We start from the raw sequence: 18352 nt of genomic DNA, 5'->3' as shown, positions 1-18352 counted from the left end.
CCTTTCAGTCCGCCCAAACTCTTGGGCGGTGTTTTTCCTAGTGAAATACAATGTCCCTTTGCTTGTGGAGGGTATTGCACAAACTGTTCTCAATTACCCTACTGTACGTGGCGAAATAAAAGCTTAAATGCGAAGTATAGTTGACGCTCATGGACAACTATCAACCGGTGACGATTCTTTCTTCTGCTGGTCTCCTGCGCGGCCGCGTGTCATCGCCGCGCCCTCTCACGCGCCTTCTGCCGAGACGAGTCGCTCGCTCGTCTGTGGATTCGGTCGCTTCTCCCCTCGTGCCGCTGTTCGCACGAGCCCGTGGCGGGACTGTTCCCGCAGGGGGAGGCCGGCAGGCTGGCCGTGCCGTCCCCGGGCACCGTCTCTCTCTCTCTCTCTCCAGCGCTGCCGGAATGTCGCTCAGCCCGCCTTTTCCCACGCCGTCTCCGTGTCCCGGGCGGGCAATAGGAGCGAGACAGAAGTGACGGTGACAACGGCCTATCGAGAGCCAGGCCAGGTGCTCACCCCCTCAGGGCGTATAAAATACTCTAAAAGCACGGAAACTGGTTTCTCCGCTTCTACAGGGAAAGCTAACAGTCTGCAGTTCAGCGCCTCTTCCCACCCGGTAAGATGTCTGTGTACAGCCTCCCGGAGCCGGCTTACCCGATGCCCGAGCGCTTTTCCCAGCGGATCAAACCTTCCTCTCGGCTGAGCTCGCTCACCGGCCTCGTGCGCAAGGCGAGCAGCCTGGGCGGCATCACGCCCACGACCCGCATCTCCACCTCCAGTCTCTCGATGCCCCTGACCTTGTACGGCGGCGGCGGCGGCGGCGGCTCCGCGGGCAGCTGCAGCAGCCTGATCGGCGCCGACGGCAAGGCCACCATGCAGAACCTGAACGACCGCCTGGCCGCCTACCTGGAGAAGGTGCGCTCGCTGGAGGCCGCCAACGGCGAGCTGGAGCGGAAGATCCGGGAGTGGTACGAGAAGAGAGCGCCGGTCGCCCGGGACTACAGCGCCTACGAGAAGACCATCGCCGGCCTGCGCAAGCAGGTGAGGACGGAGAGGGGGGCGGGGGACCAGGGTTTGAGAGCTCTGTCTGCGTGACCTGTGGGGCTGAGAGAGGAAAGATCAGGTTCCCCGTGTCTATGAGGAAAATTGTAACTGTACTGTACTGGGCTGCACAAGTAAGAACGCCGTCCACAACTCTGGGCTTGGCTTCTTATCGGATCATTAGAGGCTCCCAGACAAATGTTACGTGTGTTCTGAGAACAAAAATGAATGACGTGGTCAAACGAATGAAAACGACCCCCTTCGAACGGTCCCGTCTCCCTCTTTCTCAGCGGCTGCTGAACCAGAAAGACGACTTGGATCCAGATCTCATTTCAAAGTCGGCCAGCCGATTGTCTCCTCATGCCGACGGACAAAAGGCGGTGTCCCCTCAGTATAATAGCGCCGGCGTCGTGTTTGTCAGGGGGCTCAGCGGAGACCCGCTGGCTGATCTGCAGCGTCCTGCGTTTCCCACGGCCGGCACCACGCACCCTGCTCAACACGCCTGACTGCGCCCAGGCAGCCGGAGAGCTTGGGGGGATTCGGGGAGTTTGACTTGTGAAAGGTCTAATAAAGGAACAGCCCAGGCTGAAGAGAAATAGGAACAGGGCTGTGGTGATATTGTATTTCTGTCCGGTATAATATTTCTGTCTTCCTCGCTGCTGGAATGAGGTGGCCATTGTGGACCAGTCACATTCTCGCTGTTCTCCGGCTCGTTCCCAGATCGGCGCCATGACCCAGATGAACGCCAAGATCATCCTGCAGATCGACAACGCCCGATTGGCCTCCGATGACTTCAAAGTCAAGTGAGCCCTCGCCGGCTCGGAGTGGCTGTGCGGAGAGCCGGGCTGAGCCAGCTGGGGGGGGGCGAGAGAGAGGGCGAGGGTCCCAGCAGGGCGCTGTCCTGTCTGGGGGGGGGGGCGAGAGAGAGGGCGAGGGTCCCGGCAGGGCGCTGTCCTGTCTGGGGGGGGCGAGAGAGAGGGCGAGGGTCCCGGCAGGGCGCTGTCCTGTCTGGGGGGGGACAGATGAGCCTAAGGGTCCCGGCAGGGTGCTGTCCTGTCTGGGGGGGGGGGACAGATGGGCCGAGGGTCCCGGCAGGGTGCTGTCTTGTCAGGAATGAGTCCAGATGACAAGAGCGCAGCAGGAGTTTGGGCTGAAGTGCTCGGTCTTTAATTTTGGAAATAGTGAATGCGACAAATAAGAACACAAGGCCTAAGAGAAGTGTACAAAAAAGAAGGGGTAGTTTTTGGTCATATTATCATATTAAGTCATGTTAAGTGGTTATATTGGTCATATTAAGTGACCCCAGAGCTCTGTCTTGAATCTTCCCCAGTCTCTCCAGCGCTGAGGAAGGTTCAAGGCACCAGGCCTGGGCAGAGCATCTGGCTGCTGTGAGGAATCTTATACAAGCTTCCCACTTGACTGTCTTTAACGCTTTTTGTGTAATTTTCCTGGAAGAAACAGCCACAAAGTTGCCCCTGGGATACAAAAAAACACTCGGCGATCATTTCCTTAAACTATGAATACCAAATGCGATTATTCCACAGTCACAGAACCAGTTTAGAGTGGAGAAACTCTAAACTGTTGCCAAAGGAACCCTGGCAGAAAGAAAGGTGCCATTAGCTCGCCCTGTCCTGGCAGGTCTGTATTGTTGAAATTCTTCAAATCACCCAAACCGCCCGCCTCCCCTCCCGGAAGTGGCCGGAACCGCCTCCTCAGGCTTTAACCTGCCGGGCGTCTGCGGTGACGGAGCCGCTGTCGGGCAGCGCAGAGCTCCCTCCCTCACGGTGCTCTGGCTCTGCCTGCTGGCGGTACGGGGAACAGCCCGTTCCGGAAGGCAGATTCCTTCGCTTTTGTTTTGGTCTCCCGGGGATCGCAGTGCTCGGCGTCTTCTGACATCATTCTCGGAGGGAGCGCTGTTTCGTCGGCGGACTATAATTACTTTACAAAAAGTAATAACGGGACGGAGAAACAAATGGGCCCCTCTTGCCTACTGTTAATTGGATCAGAACACAGCCAAGTCGCCGAATCTGATCTGACGCGAGGCGCACGTTTTAAAATAGTGTAACGCTTACGGCCGACAGGGCGCTGTGTAAGAGCCGGCGTACCAGAGCGGGTGACGTCACCGCCCTTCCCTGTGATAGCAGGACCACAGCTACTGGGCTGTGGAGAGATCTCTCTTTAGCTCACGGGGCTAGGTCGCTGCAGAGAGACGCGGAAGTCCCGGGTTCGAGCCCCCGAGGGTGCAGGGGCCGACCAGATGCGGCAAGGGCGCCCGCCCGAGCCCCCGTTGCGTTACATTGGTGTCAGAAGTGGGATGGGATAGCCCTTCGCCGGGGACGGCGATTTAAGCGGGGGAGAGTGTAACGCTTACGGCCGACAGGGCGCTGTGTAAGAGCCGGCGTACCAGAGCGGGTGACGTCACCGCCCTTCCCTGTGATAGCAGGACCACAGCTACTGGGCTGTGGAGAGATCTCTCTTTAGCTCACGGGGCTAGGTCGCTGCAGAGAGACGCGGAAGTCCCGGGTTCGAGCCCCCGAGGGTGCAGGGGCCGACCAGATGCGGCAAGGGCGCCCGCCCGAGCCCCCGTTGCGTTACAATAGCTTACAAATAAGTCGTTCAACCCATGTAGCTCCTCCGATTAGCTAGTAGGTGACTGATCTGAGGAGCTGTGGACGGGTCTTGTAAGAAGCCAGGGTATCGGCTTCATTAATGTAACGGAACGGGGGCTCAGGCGGGCGCCCTTGTCACATTAGGTCGGCCCCCCACCGTCGGGGGCTTGAACCCGGGACTCCCGCGTCACTCAATAGGGACCGAGCCCGGTGAGCCAAAGAGAGAGTCCTGCTATCACAGGGAAGGGCGGTGACGTCACCTGCTCTGGTACGCCGGCTCTTACACAGTAGCTGTCGGCCGTAAGCGTTACACTCTCCCCCGCTTAATTCGCCGTCCCCGGCGAAGGGCTATCCCACCCCGCTCTGACACCAATGTAACGCAACGGGGGCTCAGGCGGGCGCCCTTGCCGCATTAGGTCGGCCTAATCTCTCTTTGGCTCACTGGGCTGGGTCCCTGCAGAGTGACGTGGGAGTCCCGGGTTCGAGCCCCCGACGGTAGGGGGCCGACCTAATGCGGCAAGGGCGCCCGCCAGAGCCCCTGTTGCGTTACAATAACATGGCTGGGTAACTGGTTACTGACCCTACCACTGGCTCTGGCGTACTGTCTCCTGCTCGTAGTTTTAGTTGTAAACGCTCTTCACTGGTGTCCTCTGGGGATCAGCTGGTTCCCCTTGAAGGAGTTGAATACATGAATGAGGCCCCCAGCTGTGATGACTAACCCCTACGCAGAATCGGGGTGTTATAATGAGGAAGGGCACTGGTCCCAACACAGATCCACGGCTCCTGCCCCAATACTGTCCACGCCCAGCGATCAGGCACCCCTCGTCTCCACCCGAGCCAGCTCTTCGGCTCAAGCCCCTCCTGAGCGCGCTCACTGTCCTGCTCCCCGGTCCGCAGGTACGAGGCGGAGCTGGCCCTGCGCCAGTCGGTGGAGGCCGACGTCGTCGGGCTGCGGCGCGTCCTGGACGACCTGACGCTGACCCGCTCGGCCCTGGAGGCCCAGGTGGAGGCGCTGCAGGAGGAGCTCATCTACCTGAAGAAGAACCACCAGGAGGTGAGGGACGCGGGGCCTCAACAGGTCATTCACGGTCACCTCGCCTTTCCACAGCCCCATCCACCTCTCCTCCTGATTCTCAGCGCAGATCACGGCTGTGTCGCCCTGCAGCTCCCAGGAGCTCAGCCAGTACCTGGAGGGGAGACTCCTGGGACAGCTAAGGTTGTTGCTGGAAGAGGTGTTAGTGGGGCCAGTAGGGGGCACTCACCCTGCGGTCAGTGTAGGACCTAATGCTCCTATTATAGCAATGGGGACACTGTACTGTAAAAGGGCTCCATTCTTCGGATGATGCAAAACCAAGGTCCTGACTCTCTCTGGTCACTAAAGAATCCCAGGGCCTTTCTCAAAAAGTAGGGGTGTAACCCCAGTGTCCTGGCAGATCTCCCCCTGGCCTTTACCCATCATGGCCTCCTAATAATCTCCATCTCTGAACTGTCTTCATCACTCTGCTCTCCTCCCCACTGAGAGCTGGTGTGTGGTGAGCGTTCTGGCGCACTATGGCTGCCGTCGCATCATCCAGGTGGGGCTGCACACTGGTGGTGGTGGAGGGGATCCCCATGACCTGTACAGCGCTTTGAATGGAGTGTCCAGAGAAGCGCTATATAAGCGTAAGCAATAATAATCACAGATTTTTATGGATCTTTTGGAAGGATGGAATTCTCCCACCCCCATCAAAACAAATGAGCCTTTCGTTCCTGGGGTTCTGATCTGTACAGCTCATCAACCCCATCAGGCCCTGCTACCCCGACAGCTCAGTGGCGAAGGATGCACTGAGCTCGAACCCGCGCTCTTTCGCCCTGCAGGCGCTGCTGGTGCTGCGCTCTCAGCTGGGCGGCCAGGTCAGCGTGGAGGTGGACGCGGCGCCCCAGCAGGACTTGATGGAGGTGCTGGACGAGATCCGGGCGCAGTACGAGGGCATCGCCGAGAAGAACCGCCGGGACATGGAGGGCTGGTACAAGGGCAAGGTGCGACTCCCGGCCCGCGGGGATGGGCCAGCTGCTGGCACCCTGTGCGCTTGGCCCAGAAACCTCACCACCTTCTGCAGCTCAGAATTCGCTCTTCTCTCTCTCTCTCCACAGTTTGATGTCCTAAGCCAGCAGGTGTCAGTGAGCACAGAGGCTCTGCAGTCCAGCAAGTCGGAGATCTCCGAGCTGAAGCGCGCCATCCAGGGTCTGGAGATCGAGCTGCAGTCCCTCCTCAGCCTGGTGGGTGGCCAGGACGCTGCCTTGTGACTGACCTTCCTCACAGCGGCGCTAATACCACAGCCCCAGAGCTGCAGCACGCAGAAACAGAGCTGTCTGGAGTGGTTTTAGACTAGAGACGTAAAACCGAGGTCCTGTCTCTCTGTGGTCATTAAAAATCCCAGGGCATTTCTCGAAAAGAGTAGGGGTGTTACCCTGGTGTCCTGGCCAAATTTCCCATTGGCCCTTACCAATCATGGCCTCCTAATAATCCCCATCTCTGAACTGGCTTCATCACTCTGCTCTCCTCCCCACTGAGAGCTGGTGTGTGGGGAGCATTCTGGCGCACTATGGCTGCCGTCACATCATCCAGGTGGGGCTGCACACTGGTGGTGGTGGAGGGGATCCCCATTACCTGTAAAGCGCTTTGAGTGGAGTGTCCAGAAAAGCGCTATATAAGTGTAAGCAATTATTATTAATTATAATTGTTATTAGAGCCAGACTGGTGCCTCTCGGCTGTAATCCTGCAAAGAATTGGGTTCTGGACTCGGACACGCAGGCGTGTTTCTTGTTTGTTTTAAGCGGAGCTCCAGTTGGAGCCGTGAGAGGGGAACTGGGTGATGATCGGTGTCTGGCAGCTGCAAGCAGAGCTCGGGGCCCTGGGGCTCCAGCCAGAGTGGAAGGGCAGCGCTGACCCTCTCTCTGTCCCCTCAGAAAGCCGCGCTGGAGGCGACCCTGCGGGAGACGCCCGAGGGGCGCGGCGAGGAGCTGGCGCGGCTGCAGGGCGTGGTCCACCGCCTGGAGGGGGAGCTGGCGCAGGTCCGGGGCGATGCCGCGCGGCACGGCGACGAGTACCAGGCCCTGCTGGACACCAAGACGCGCCTGGAGCGGGAGATCTCCATGTACCGCCGCCTGCTGGACGGGGAGGACAGCAGGTAACGCGCGGGGCTGGAGACGGAGGGCGGCGGGCAGGGTGGAGTTAGGCTCGGTCAGCGCGCGAGCGTGCAAACGCACTGACTTCCTCTTTCCTTCTCTGTGGTTGCAGGAGCATCGCGCAGCAGGTGAAGGGTAAGTGGCACCCCTCCCCCTGTCTGGGTGGGGCGCGGTCTCATCTCTGTGCCCATTATCAACTGGCCAGCTCCTCCCCCTTGCTGAACGTGTGCTGATTGCTGTTTCCGGCCGGCGGCCGTGTTGCAGAGACCACGGTGAGCACGACCCGGAAAGTCCAGACCATCGTGGAGGAGGTGGTGGATGGGCGGGTGGTGTCCTCCCGGGTGGAGGAGGTGGTGCAGAAGATCTAAACCAACCCCCCCTTCCCAGCTCCACTGACCAGCCCACACCTGGCGGACCTCTGACCTTCTACCAATTACACAACACCTTGTCTTCCCCAGCTCTGGCCTCTAGCGTCTCTCTCCATGTGTCAACAGCTCACGAGGTCTCCCTGTAAACCCCAGCCCTTAATTTGCAGGGTCAACTAGATGTGCTTAATGTGTAGTTCAGAGGGGCTTGTGCCTCTGCACAGGTTGTATAGTTTTAAAAGCAAGTCAGCACCTTAAAGGATAGGAAAAGCTGTTAAACCGCTCTAGTTTGGCCAATAATCAGCTCACCTGGCTCGTTAAGACCTAAATGGAAGCTTGGAGGCAGGACCGGAACTGGGCGTCTCCCAGTTAAAACAATTTAAAACACTCTCTTTAAGAACAGAACTATTAACCAGTTAGATCTTAAGAAAGGTTACACTGAACAGGGGGTATTAGACACATTTTCCTCATTGCTTAGTGATCTGAGGATCACATTCAGGTGGTTTGTGAAAGATCCCAGACGAGGTTCCTCAACACTGTGGCTGAGCAGAATATTTCAGCCTTTTTGCAATTCAGGTGCATTCCTCTCCTGTCTTGTGGATGTTCTCTGCTCCTGGTTTCCCCATCAGCTTGGCAAGAGTCCAGTCTGTTGTTCAGGACTAGAGGGACTTGTTTGTTTGTTTTTTTACTCCCCTGTGACTTTCGAGACAGAAACCAAGATCTAGAAAACCTGTTTCTTTGCCTCCCTCTAGAGCTGGTCTGTCTGCTACCACTTTTAACAAACACAAATCATCCCCTTTTCAAAGAGGCAGCTGGCTCTGGGTCTACTGGTACTGATCTATCTGAATCCCAGGATGAAAGGAAGGGGTTTGGAGGGGTTGGTAGAGTCCAGTGAGAGGACAGCTCTTCTTTCTCTTGTGTGACTATCAAAGGACAATGTGGAAATGACCTTTGTCATCTTTTCTTAAAGCAAAAGGCTTATTTGTTTCTTTACTGCTTCATTGATCATATTAAACAGTTAAGGAACAAGTTAAGGTTTATTCCATGCTGAAAAGAGAAGACAAGAAACGCAACATTTTGGCTGTGGAGCCTTCTTCCGGTGTTTCTATATTAAATTGTTACAAATCAACAGAACTGGTAAAGGTACAAATAGGCAGCAGATGGATAAATAAAGATGATTCAGGAATGAACTCCGTGTCTCTGTCTGTGGAAGTCACAGTAGCTTGCTGGCCCGGGTGCTCAGTTGGCTCTTTGACGCTGAAGTCAGCCGCCACAGGACGAGTGTGAATCCTGCTGTAAGTTAAGGGCTGCTTCCTTCAGGACTCACCAGTGGGCAAACCGTGCCAGTGCAGGGTGACTGTGTCTGGGGGTACTGCACTGCTATCTACTGGGGTGTGTGTACAGTATACTGTCCACGGGGTCCCAGCCCTGTCCCCAGACGGGTGCTGCCCTGGAAGAGCTCCTGTCCAGCAGAGGTCAGAGGTCACCTGCCCCCAAAGGTCTGGATACATGGATCCAGGTGGGGCTGCACATTGGTGGTGGTGGAGTCCCCATTACCTGTAAAGTGCTTTGAGTGGAGTGTCCAGAAAAGCACTATATAAGTGTGAGGAATTATTATTATTATTATTATTATTATCACATTTGATTAAGCAATTAGTGCACTTGGAGGAGACAACTCTGGTACGTTGCTCAAGATTATTACTTGACGACCCACATGACCAATCAGTTTCTTTAAAGAGCTTGTCTGATATGGGTGTTTGTGAAAGATTTCAGAGCTGAAAGCAAAAATAAAAAGACGACAACATCCAACTCAACGGATATTGTTCCCCGTTTCAACCAAAATTGTGTAACTGCTCCGAAAAAACAGCAGAGGGCGCTCAAATTCATGTTACTCGAAAGGCAGCAAACTTGACACCAGAGGGAGCCCATACGCCCATTAATCGATAAAAGTCAACCCTCGGCTGCGCCCACATTTCAACGTAGGCGAATGGACGCTAGAGGGCGCTTCAAGCCCGTGTCTCAATGTACGGTACGTTTGGGTGCCCTTGCTGTCAGGGGTTTGACACTTTTTAGACACCAGGTGGCAGTATACAACCTAGTACTCTACAGTATTTTGTGATGTTCTTTTCTGAGCCAATACAAAAACTGTTCTATAACGTTATATTTATATATAATAATACTTATAATATAGGAAGAAGTAATTGGTTTATTCCATGCTGAAAAGAGAAGTCTCCACACTTGAAGAAGGCTCCATGACCGAAACATTGTTTTCTTTCTTCTCTTTTCAGCATGGAATAAACCTATTACTTGTTCCTTTGCAGCCTACACATGCTGACGCAGCTACCCACCTGAACAAATTCGAATATAATTGTACGCAAATTACAAACTATTTTCCTAAACATACTGGCACTAAATAGGGTGAATAGAAATGCATTTTGTGTTCTCTGCCTGCTCACCTGCCCTATATTATCTGACATTAATTGCTGTTTTCAAGTCACCGTTCACAGATACATTTCTTGTTCTGGTTTCCTGTGCGAGTCTCGCATGTATAAATATACGGTGTATTATAGTCAGGATTTTTCAGCAGTGGTTTTGCTGTGGTGGGAGACTGTGAGGATGTTGAGAGCACAGCTGATCTCATAACAGGCGTGTGGCAGTGCTGCACCACGGCTTGCCTGACCACAATTAGAAGAGATTAGCTGAGAGAGGGAGCTCGTTAAGCAGGCCATTCGAGAGTGTAACTGGTATGTGTCTCCGAAGGAGGTACAAAACAAAGTGTTCCTCCCGCTTAAGATCTCCCTCTGACTTCCTGTGATGGGGAAGACATTCCTGTGACACCTTGTTCTGATCCACATTGATGGAGCACTGAGTCCTGAACTCCCACCCACCCTGAGCCTGCAGGGCTTTTCACAGTCTTTAGAATCCAGTACTAAGGTGAAGGAAATTCCCACTTTAAAGCAGGGAAAATTCTGCCAATGAGTAGGAAAGACCAGCAGCAGCCCAGAAGTGTGCCAGAGATTACAGCGAAGAGCTGCTACAAACACACACAGAAGGAACTTCAGCTCTTCAAGTTCGTGTAGGCTCAGAGGAATTTTGACAGGAGCTTTCGAAAATTTGAAAGACCTAAAAGGTTAGCCCCTATATTAGGAAACTGCAAGTCTGCTTTATTGTTTGTAATTACAGGTCTATCCAGTAGCCGGGAGTTCCAGGAAACAACTCCCAACTTTTCTCATCCATGAATAATCAGTTCGGGAAACTTGTCTCGGATGCAACACCCTCTGCACGAGATCCCCTCGATAAGGTTGATCATTTAGGCTCTCAAAAGTATCATCAGGCTCTCCTCATGCTACCAGCTCAGTGCAATAACTGACTTTTCCCTCACTTTAAGTTTTCCTGGTTCTAATGTTACAATCGGTTTTCAATTTCAAGACATTTCACAAACTTGATCACAGGCTTGTTTCTTCTCCTGCTGTCATGGTATCACCCCTCTGTCCCATTTTAGAAACTGACAGTCCCAGCACAGATAATTACACTTCAGCTACAGGTTGTGAACCCCTTGTAAATATCATTAAAATAATCATTTAGAGGATTCATGCAAAGACAGGCAAAATCTTTACACAATATTATATCATGACAGTAATTACCAAGCCCTGTAATTATCAAGTTATGGCTTTGCAACTTTCAAGATGTGCACATTTAAGTGGAGAGGGAGGTCACCTATTGATACAGGTATGGCTATAAGTACTGAAATAGATATAAGTATAAGTACAGATATTGAATCACAGTCACAAGTGTAAGTGTCCAGATCTCCAGTTCTCCAGTCTTATAACTGGAGCCAGCAGCCATATCACCCTGCAATTCACAACTGGCAACCCACTGAAGCTCAGCAGGTGTGAGTCTGGTCAGTACGTGGATGGGAGACCTCCTGGGAAAAACTAAGGTTGCTGCTGGAAGAGGTGTTAGTGGGGCCAGCAGGGGTTGCTCACCCTGCGGTGTCCATGTGGGTCCTAATGCCCCAGTATAGTGACGGGGACACTATACTGTAAAAACAGGCGCCGTCCTTCAGATGAGATGTAAAACTGAGGTCCTGACTCTCTGTGGTCATTAAAAATCCCAGGGCGTTTCTCGAAAAAAAGAGTAGGGGTGTAACCCCTGGCCTGTGATCAAGTAGGGGTGTCCTGGCCAAATTTCCCATTGGCCCTTACCAATCATGGTCTCCTAATAATCCCCATCTATGAATTGGCTCCATCACTCTGCTCTCCTCCCCACTGAGAGCTGGTGTGTGGGGAGCGTTCTGGCGCACTATGGCTGCCGTCGCATCATCCAGGTGGGGCTTCACACTGGTGGTGGTGGAGGGGATCCCTGATAACTGTAAAGCGCTTTGAGTGGAGTGTCCAGAAAAGCGCTATATAAGTGTAAGCAATTATTATTATTATTTAGCACGGAAAAGGATTTGCTTGTTCTACTGTAATTGCGTGACAATGGTAATGTATCTCTTTACCTATTTGCATTTTTACTCATCCTAGCAGGTACCAGCAAAGACTGCCCATAAGCCAACAGGGCCCACAGGGTTTGATGTTATTTCTGCATCTTATTTGAATTCTCTGGACTTGTAGAGACACGCAATCACAGCAGAAATCTTACGCTAGGAATAAAAGTCAAGACGCAAATTAAAAAAATAAACAAAATCAAGCTGCCCAAGTTGGAAAGAGCAGCTGTTCCTCCCTGGCTGTGCCCAGGAGCGCCCGCAGTGATCACCTGCCCAGAGGAATGTGATTAACTCTGTCCCTGTAAAAACCGAGCCCTTAAAAGACAAGTTTACTAGCTAACGTTAGTCTTCGGTTAATTAACCCTGCATGTTAATTGATCTCCCTGATGTGTGTTTTTGCGATTCTCTGCAGTTGAGAGTGCTCCACACCCTCGGGGGAGTCCTGTGGCAGAACCTCTCCCACCGCATAGACATGCACTGGGGAATAGAAAAAGTGTTGCACGGGGCTCAGAGGCTCAACCAAACCTATTTGCTTCCTTAATTACAAGCCTGAGTAACATGCCAGAAAAACACCTTTAAATCATTTCATTGCAATGTTTAATTGGTCATTGTGACAAACAGCAATCCTAAATCAATATACAAATCTCCTTTCATATGGAGCTCTCCTATGCTGGTGTTGACGAGTTACAGTCCGTCTGGTTCTAATTTAGGTACTTAATTAAGTCATTCATTGAACTGGTTGATGTTTGGATTAATTAACCCAAACACAAGGAAAGAAAGAATTTGTGATTAATCACATCTCCTCGATTCCCGACTGAGGAATAATGGGTCTCCCAGGGCTGTGGCCTCGATATCTGGGCTGGCCGTGACCTTCGGACTCTGACCGTGACAGCCAGAGGTCCGCCACTCTCCCAAGACCCTCGAAGAGAGGAGGGGCAGCACGTGTGCTGCAGCCACCGGCGTTTGATCTCGTTTCTAACTCCTTCCTCATTGACGTTTCACATGCCAGCAGCTGCAGCCCAAGCACACTTTCAGTAAGATCACCTGCATAAAACTTATATACAATCACGATTCACATTCCCACACTTCATCACACCTATGCACTCTAAGACCATCTCCGTAATCCTGAAAGGCAAAGGTCCCCAGTGTCTAAAGAAATGGAACATTTCTAGAGTGATTAATTAAACAGCAGCATATCACCCTGCAACTCACAACTGGCAGCTCAGTGAAGCTCAGCAGGTGTGAGCCTGGTCAGTACCTGGATGGGAGACTCCTGGGAAAACTGAGGTTGCTGCTGGAAGAGCTGTTAGTGGGGCCAGCAGGGGGCGCTCACCCTGCAGTCCATGTGGGTCCTAATGCCCCAGTATAGTGACAGGGACACTATACTGTGAACAGGCACTGTCCTTCGGATGAGACGTAAAACCGAGGTCCTGACTCTCTGTGGTCATTAAAAATCCCAGGGTGTTTCTCGAAAAGAGTAGGGGTGTAACCCTGGCATTCTGGCCAAATTTCCCATTGGCCCTTACCAATCATGGCCTCCTAATAATCCCCATCTCTGAACTGGCTTCATCACTCTGCTCTCCTCCCCACTGAGAGCTGGTGTGTGGTGAGCTCCCCTCATATCATCCAGGTGGGGCTGCACACTGGTGGTGGTGGAGGGGATCCCCATGACCTGTAAAGTGCTTTGAGTGGAGTGTCCAGAAAAGTGCTATATAAGTGTAAGCAATTATTATTATTATTATTATTATTATTATTATTATTATTAAACAGTAACTTAGATTAAAGTAATTCAGTCAAATATTCAGCCCTTAAAGACCAGGATTGACTAAACTGAACAGATCACATGCTCGACACGAGCACCTTCAATCACCTGTAACTGGAACCGGCTGGAGACCTATGGTCTAGTGCAAGTCTGAAGCTGTGGATGAGAAGGCAAGGTGAGAAGGTATTGCTGACGGAGGCAGGCCATCTCCTGGGAAGACTTTGAGATTGAGGGTGGAGAGCGCTTGAGAGAATTCTAAGTTGTGCAACAATAATGCAAAACAAAAATCTTTAATTGTTGCCAAACCCAGGCCCACACTTGCAGCTCTTTTCCCTTTTATCCTCAGACTGTGGAAGACACTTAAAATAATCATAATAATTAATAATAATAATAATAATAATTGCTTACACTTATAAAACGCTTTTCTGGACACTCCACTCAAAGCGCTGTACAGGTAATGGGGATCCCCTCCACCACCACCAGTGTGCAGCCCCACCTGGATGATGCAACGGCAGACATAGTGCGCCAGAATGCTCACCACACACCAGCTCTCAGTGGGGAGGAGAGCAGAGTAATGAAGCCCGTTCATAGATGGGATTGTTAGGAGACCATGATTGATAAGGGCCAATGGGAAATTTGGCCAGGATGCCAGGGTTACACCCCTACTCTTTTCGAGAAACGCCCTGGGATCCAATCCAACAGAATGGTCAGATTTGATCAAGCGAAAGCGCTGTTACTGTAAGACAGGATTCTCAAAGTCAGTTCCCTGAGGGACAATTTTGTTCCACTCTCTTACATAGTTACAGTTGCTCTAAATAAATAGCTTCATAATTATAATACACCTAATCAGGCTCTGAAGTGCTGTACTGTATAGTACTATTGAAGACTTCAGAACGTGGTTGTGAAGAACAGTACCTTTAATGAAGTATTCTTTTGAGCAATAAATAGTGAAATACCTTAGGAAGCATTCTATATATTTCTATCATTAAGAAAATAATGAGTTTAATTCTTTGAAAAGTATAGGTGGATTTATTATGTTTATGTTTGAGCTAAAACAGCCCTTTCTTTATTTAATACACAAAGTGAAAAGTCTTAGTTGTGCTGTAAAAAAAAAACAGCCACTACATTCTTTGAAAAAAATGGCCTACCCTTGAACCCTTCCAGCAATGTCCCATTGTGTTGAATTACAGATAATTTATACACATCTTTAACTTCATATTTTTAATTAAACCAGGAATGTTTAAACGGAAGGCTTTCATGGCTGGAAAGTTAGTCAGCTAAAACTGCAAAGAACATTCCCAAACTAAAATATGTTGATTGTATAGGCGTGCACCCCCTCTGCAATGTCACATCTAAATGAGTTCAGGTGCACAGAATTACTTTGACAAGACACACAATTAGTTGAGTGAAGTCTGTCTGTGTGCAGTAACAGTGGTTCACATGATTTCAGAATAGATGCACCTGTTTCTGTATGGTCCCTCAGTCAGGTAAGGAATATCAAGCAAGGACTCATGCATGAAGACTAGGGAGCTTTCTGAATAATATAGGGAAATATTCGTTTAATGGCACAGGAGAGGAAAAACATATAAAACCATTTGAAAGGCAATGAATAACCGTATGATGAATGGAGGTGTATTGTACCTCCCAGACACTGCCTGGAACAGACTGTCCCTCTGCAAAGAATCCATCTCTAATCCTGCTCAGAGTTTGTGAACAAGCATGTAAATGACTCCGTAAAAGGTCTTGTGGTGGAAGGAGGCAATATTTGTAAATATTTGGTATAAATGCAAAGCTTTATGTCTGGTACAAACCAACACTGTGTATCCCCCAGGCTTAACAACTTCCCTGCTGGTGAGCAGCAGTGTGTTACAAGAGCTCTGTCTGACAGCTGAGACTGCGGAGCTCATCCTGACTGAGGAGACCAGGATGGAGCAAAGTGCTGGCACATCTTAGAAGAAAACCTGCTCCATCCAAACTTTAAAAATGCATTAAATTAAAAATGCTCATTTTAAACACGTTTCTACATCATGCAGCACTATCACCCTGCAGCTCCCAGCTGGCAGCCCACTGGAGCTCAGCAGTGGGAGACTGGCCAGTACCTGGATGGGAGACTCCTGGGAAAGCTGAGGTTGCTGCTGGAGGAGGTGTTAGAGGGGCCAGTAGGGGGAGCTCACCCTGCAGTCTGTGTGGATACTAATGCCCCAGTATGGTGACAGGGACACTATATAAACAGGCGCCGTCCTTCGGAGGAGACGTAAAACTGAGGTCCTGACTCTCTGTGGTCATTAAAAATCCCAGAGTGTTTCTTGAAAAGAGTAGGGGTGTTACCCTGGTGTCCTGGCTAAATTTCCCCTTGGCCTTTACCAGTCATGGCCTCCTAATAATCCCCCTCTCTGAACTGTCTTCATCACTCTGCTCTCCTCCCCACTGAGAGCTGTCTGTGGGGAGAGGACTGGTGCTGGTGGAGGGGAGACCCCATTAACTCTAAATCGCTTTGAGGGGAGTGTCCAGAAAAATGCTATAAAAGTTTTAGGATATTATTATAATCATGTGTAAGGAAGGGGCATCACTGTAGGCAGTATACTTGCTTGTGTTCTTGCCTTTCTTATACATTTCCAGAATAAAGTCCACTGCACTTGACTGCTCTTTATTCTGCTTCACCATGTTTGCACTGTTCTTCTCCATGCTTGAGAGAAGACAGAAAGTGAAGGAGAGGGAGAATGTGTGGGAACCCGAATGATTCAAAAATCATTAATGAGTAATAACTGCAATATAAACTGAGCTGCATTCTGCTGAGAAATGGTCCTGAGATGTCAATATCTAATCATTTAATCTTCTGTAATTACTTTAAGCGCGGCTGTACACGGGGTTCAAAGTGATTGCTTTTATTTCGTTACTTGGAACTGTCAGGTGAGCTGCAGCCTGATGAAGTCTGTCCCACCCCTGACATGATCCTTCCTTTGGGGCATTTTTCAGCACAAAAAAGATTAAGCTGTCAAGTTGTCATCAGTCTTCCTAATGTGCAAGAAACCATTACGAAAGCTCGCTCTGATAAACATGCCAGTGTTTTTTTTTTTTCACCATTTAAAGTGTTTTTGACGTAACCTTTAATATTGTGTCCTTGGGGCTAGGCTCACCGTGAGTTCTCCGCAGGAGGTGGTACATGTACAGGTATTCCCATAGCCCAGTTCAGAAACACCTGCAGACTCCTTACTGCTTGATCAAAGCTGAGACAGTCAGGAATCATGCAGGACAGGACGTCCTGGGCTGAGTGTGAGCAGGCAGAGCATTGATTCCAAATTAAACCACAGATAAGGCCATGGTAATGGTGCCAAGGTGCCACGCTAATTCCACCTTGGACAGCTTCCTCTCCTGAGTGGGCAGACGCCCAGCGTGTTAATCCCCGAGACTCTGAGTGGGCCCTTCTGTCATCGCGTCGCTGTCAGGGCGCTGCCAGGGGGCTGGAATGAATGGCAGTGCGTAAAACAGGTTTAATGAGCGAAGCAGAACCCCGAAGCACTGTGGGACTGTGGACTGGCACTGCCCCCTCGCCCGCACAGCCAGGCCGCTCAGGAGCGCTGGAGATCGCAGGGTGGCCTGAGCTCAAAGTCCTTAGCAGACCTTCCTGGAGAGAAGCAGCTGCTCTCTGCCAGTTGGTGCTACGAGCCTGGTGACCGGTCACCCTGTGGACCTTTATCTAAGGTTGCTGCTGGAAGAGGTGTTAGTGGGGCCAGCAGGGGGCGCTCACCCTGCAGTCCATGTGGGTCCTAATGCCCCAGTATAGTGACGGGGATACTATACTGTAAACAGGCGCCGTCCTTCGGATGAGCCGTAAAACCGAGGTCCTGACTCTCTGTGGTCATTAAAAATCCCAGGGCGTTTCTCGAAAAGAGTAGGGGTGTAACCCCGGCGTCCTGGCCAAATTTCCCATTGGCCCTTACCAATCATGGCCTCCTAATAATCCCCATCTCTGAACTGGCTTAATCACTCTGCTCTCCTCCCCACTGATAGCTGATGTGTGGGGAGCGTTCTGGCGAACTATGGCTGCCGTCACATCATCCAGGTGGGGCTGCACATTGGCGGTGGTGGAGGGGAGTCCCCATTACCTGTAAAGTGCTTTGAGTGGAGTGTCCAGAAAAGCGCTTTATAAGTGTAAGCAATTATTATTATTATTATTATTATTATTATTATTATTATTATTATTATTATTATTATTATTATCATCTGGTTTGTCTGTAATTTCTGGACGAAGTCCCCGTGAGACAGCTCCTGTAATAGGCTCAGGCCGAAATGTGATTTACAAAGTTGGTGCAAAAGGCCAGAGTTCAATCACCTTTTCGAAGCTCTTCCAGATGTTAAACCAAGCCTGGCTGGGCTTAATCACTTTCTGTGTATCCGAGCTGGATAAGGAAGGGAGCAGCATTAGGACACGAGTCTACTGAGGTTAGTGTTGAGTTTGAAGTGGGTACTTCCAGCCTGAACTGTAGTAAACTGATTTCAGCTGCCTTGGGGCTGTGCCAGCCTCCCTCTCAAACCCCCCTGCGCTGTGGGAACAGGGGGTGCCTCCGCCCCCCCTCCCCAGCTGCCCTCCGGCAGCACTGGCTGCTTTGTTTGCGTTTGATGATTTTTCCAGGAGCCATCTTTCACCAGGTGTGTTGATGAAGAGGGTGGCGCGGGGGCGGGCAGAGGGGGCAGGGAAGGGCTGGCAGGGGGGAGACTGCTGCAGCAGGAACGCTGGAGCCTCAGGTCCTGCCAGGAACAACACAGATTCTCCCCTCTAACAATACCGATACATGTGTCAGCTTGCAGGGGTCTAACCAGGGCAGACAGGGAATCAAACAGCCTGCCTGACTTCAGTCCCCAGCGCTGAACTGGTTTTGAGCAGCACAGTAAAAAAAAAAACGTAATTATTATTTGAGCT

General features: G+C 51.1%; 1 protein-coding gene across 2 annotated transcripts; it reads left to right on the top strand.

Annotated features, from left to right (window-relative positions):
* The first annotated feature begins 281 nt into the window (after nt 1-281).
* LOC148638859 (keratin, type I cytoskeletal 42-like) lies at nt 282-8370 on the top strand. 2 transcript variants are annotated; one of them, XM_088623318.1, is made up of 8 exons: nt 282-1038; nt 1708-1841; nt 4545-4701; nt 5505-5666; nt 5781-5906; nt 6597-6817; nt 6928-6950; nt 7080-8370. In XM_088623318.1, the coding sequence occupies exons 1-8, from the start codon at nt 619-621 to the stop codon at nt 7181-7183; spliced, it is 1347 nt and encodes a 448-aa protein (XP_088479444.1). In that variant the 5' UTR covers nt 282-618; the 3' UTR covers nt 7184-8370. The 2 variants fall into 2 exon arrangements, with proteins under 2 accessions (XP_088479444.1, XP_088479445.1); XM_088623319.1 differs by having other exon boundaries at nt 286-1038; nt 1759-1841.
* Nucleotides 8371-18352: the final 9982 nt, after the last annotated feature.

The sequence above is a fragment of the Lepisosteus platostomus genome, chromosome 28 (genome assembly GCF_059453375.1).
Source record: "Lepisosteus platostomus isolate fLepPlt1 chromosome 28, fLepPlt1.hap1, whole genome shotgun sequence".
Taxonomy (NCBI): Eukaryota; Metazoa; Chordata; class Actinopteri; order Semionotiformes; family Lepisosteidae; genus Lepisosteus; species Lepisosteus platostomus.
This window is presented reverse-complemented; position numbering and strand designations above follow the sequence as displayed.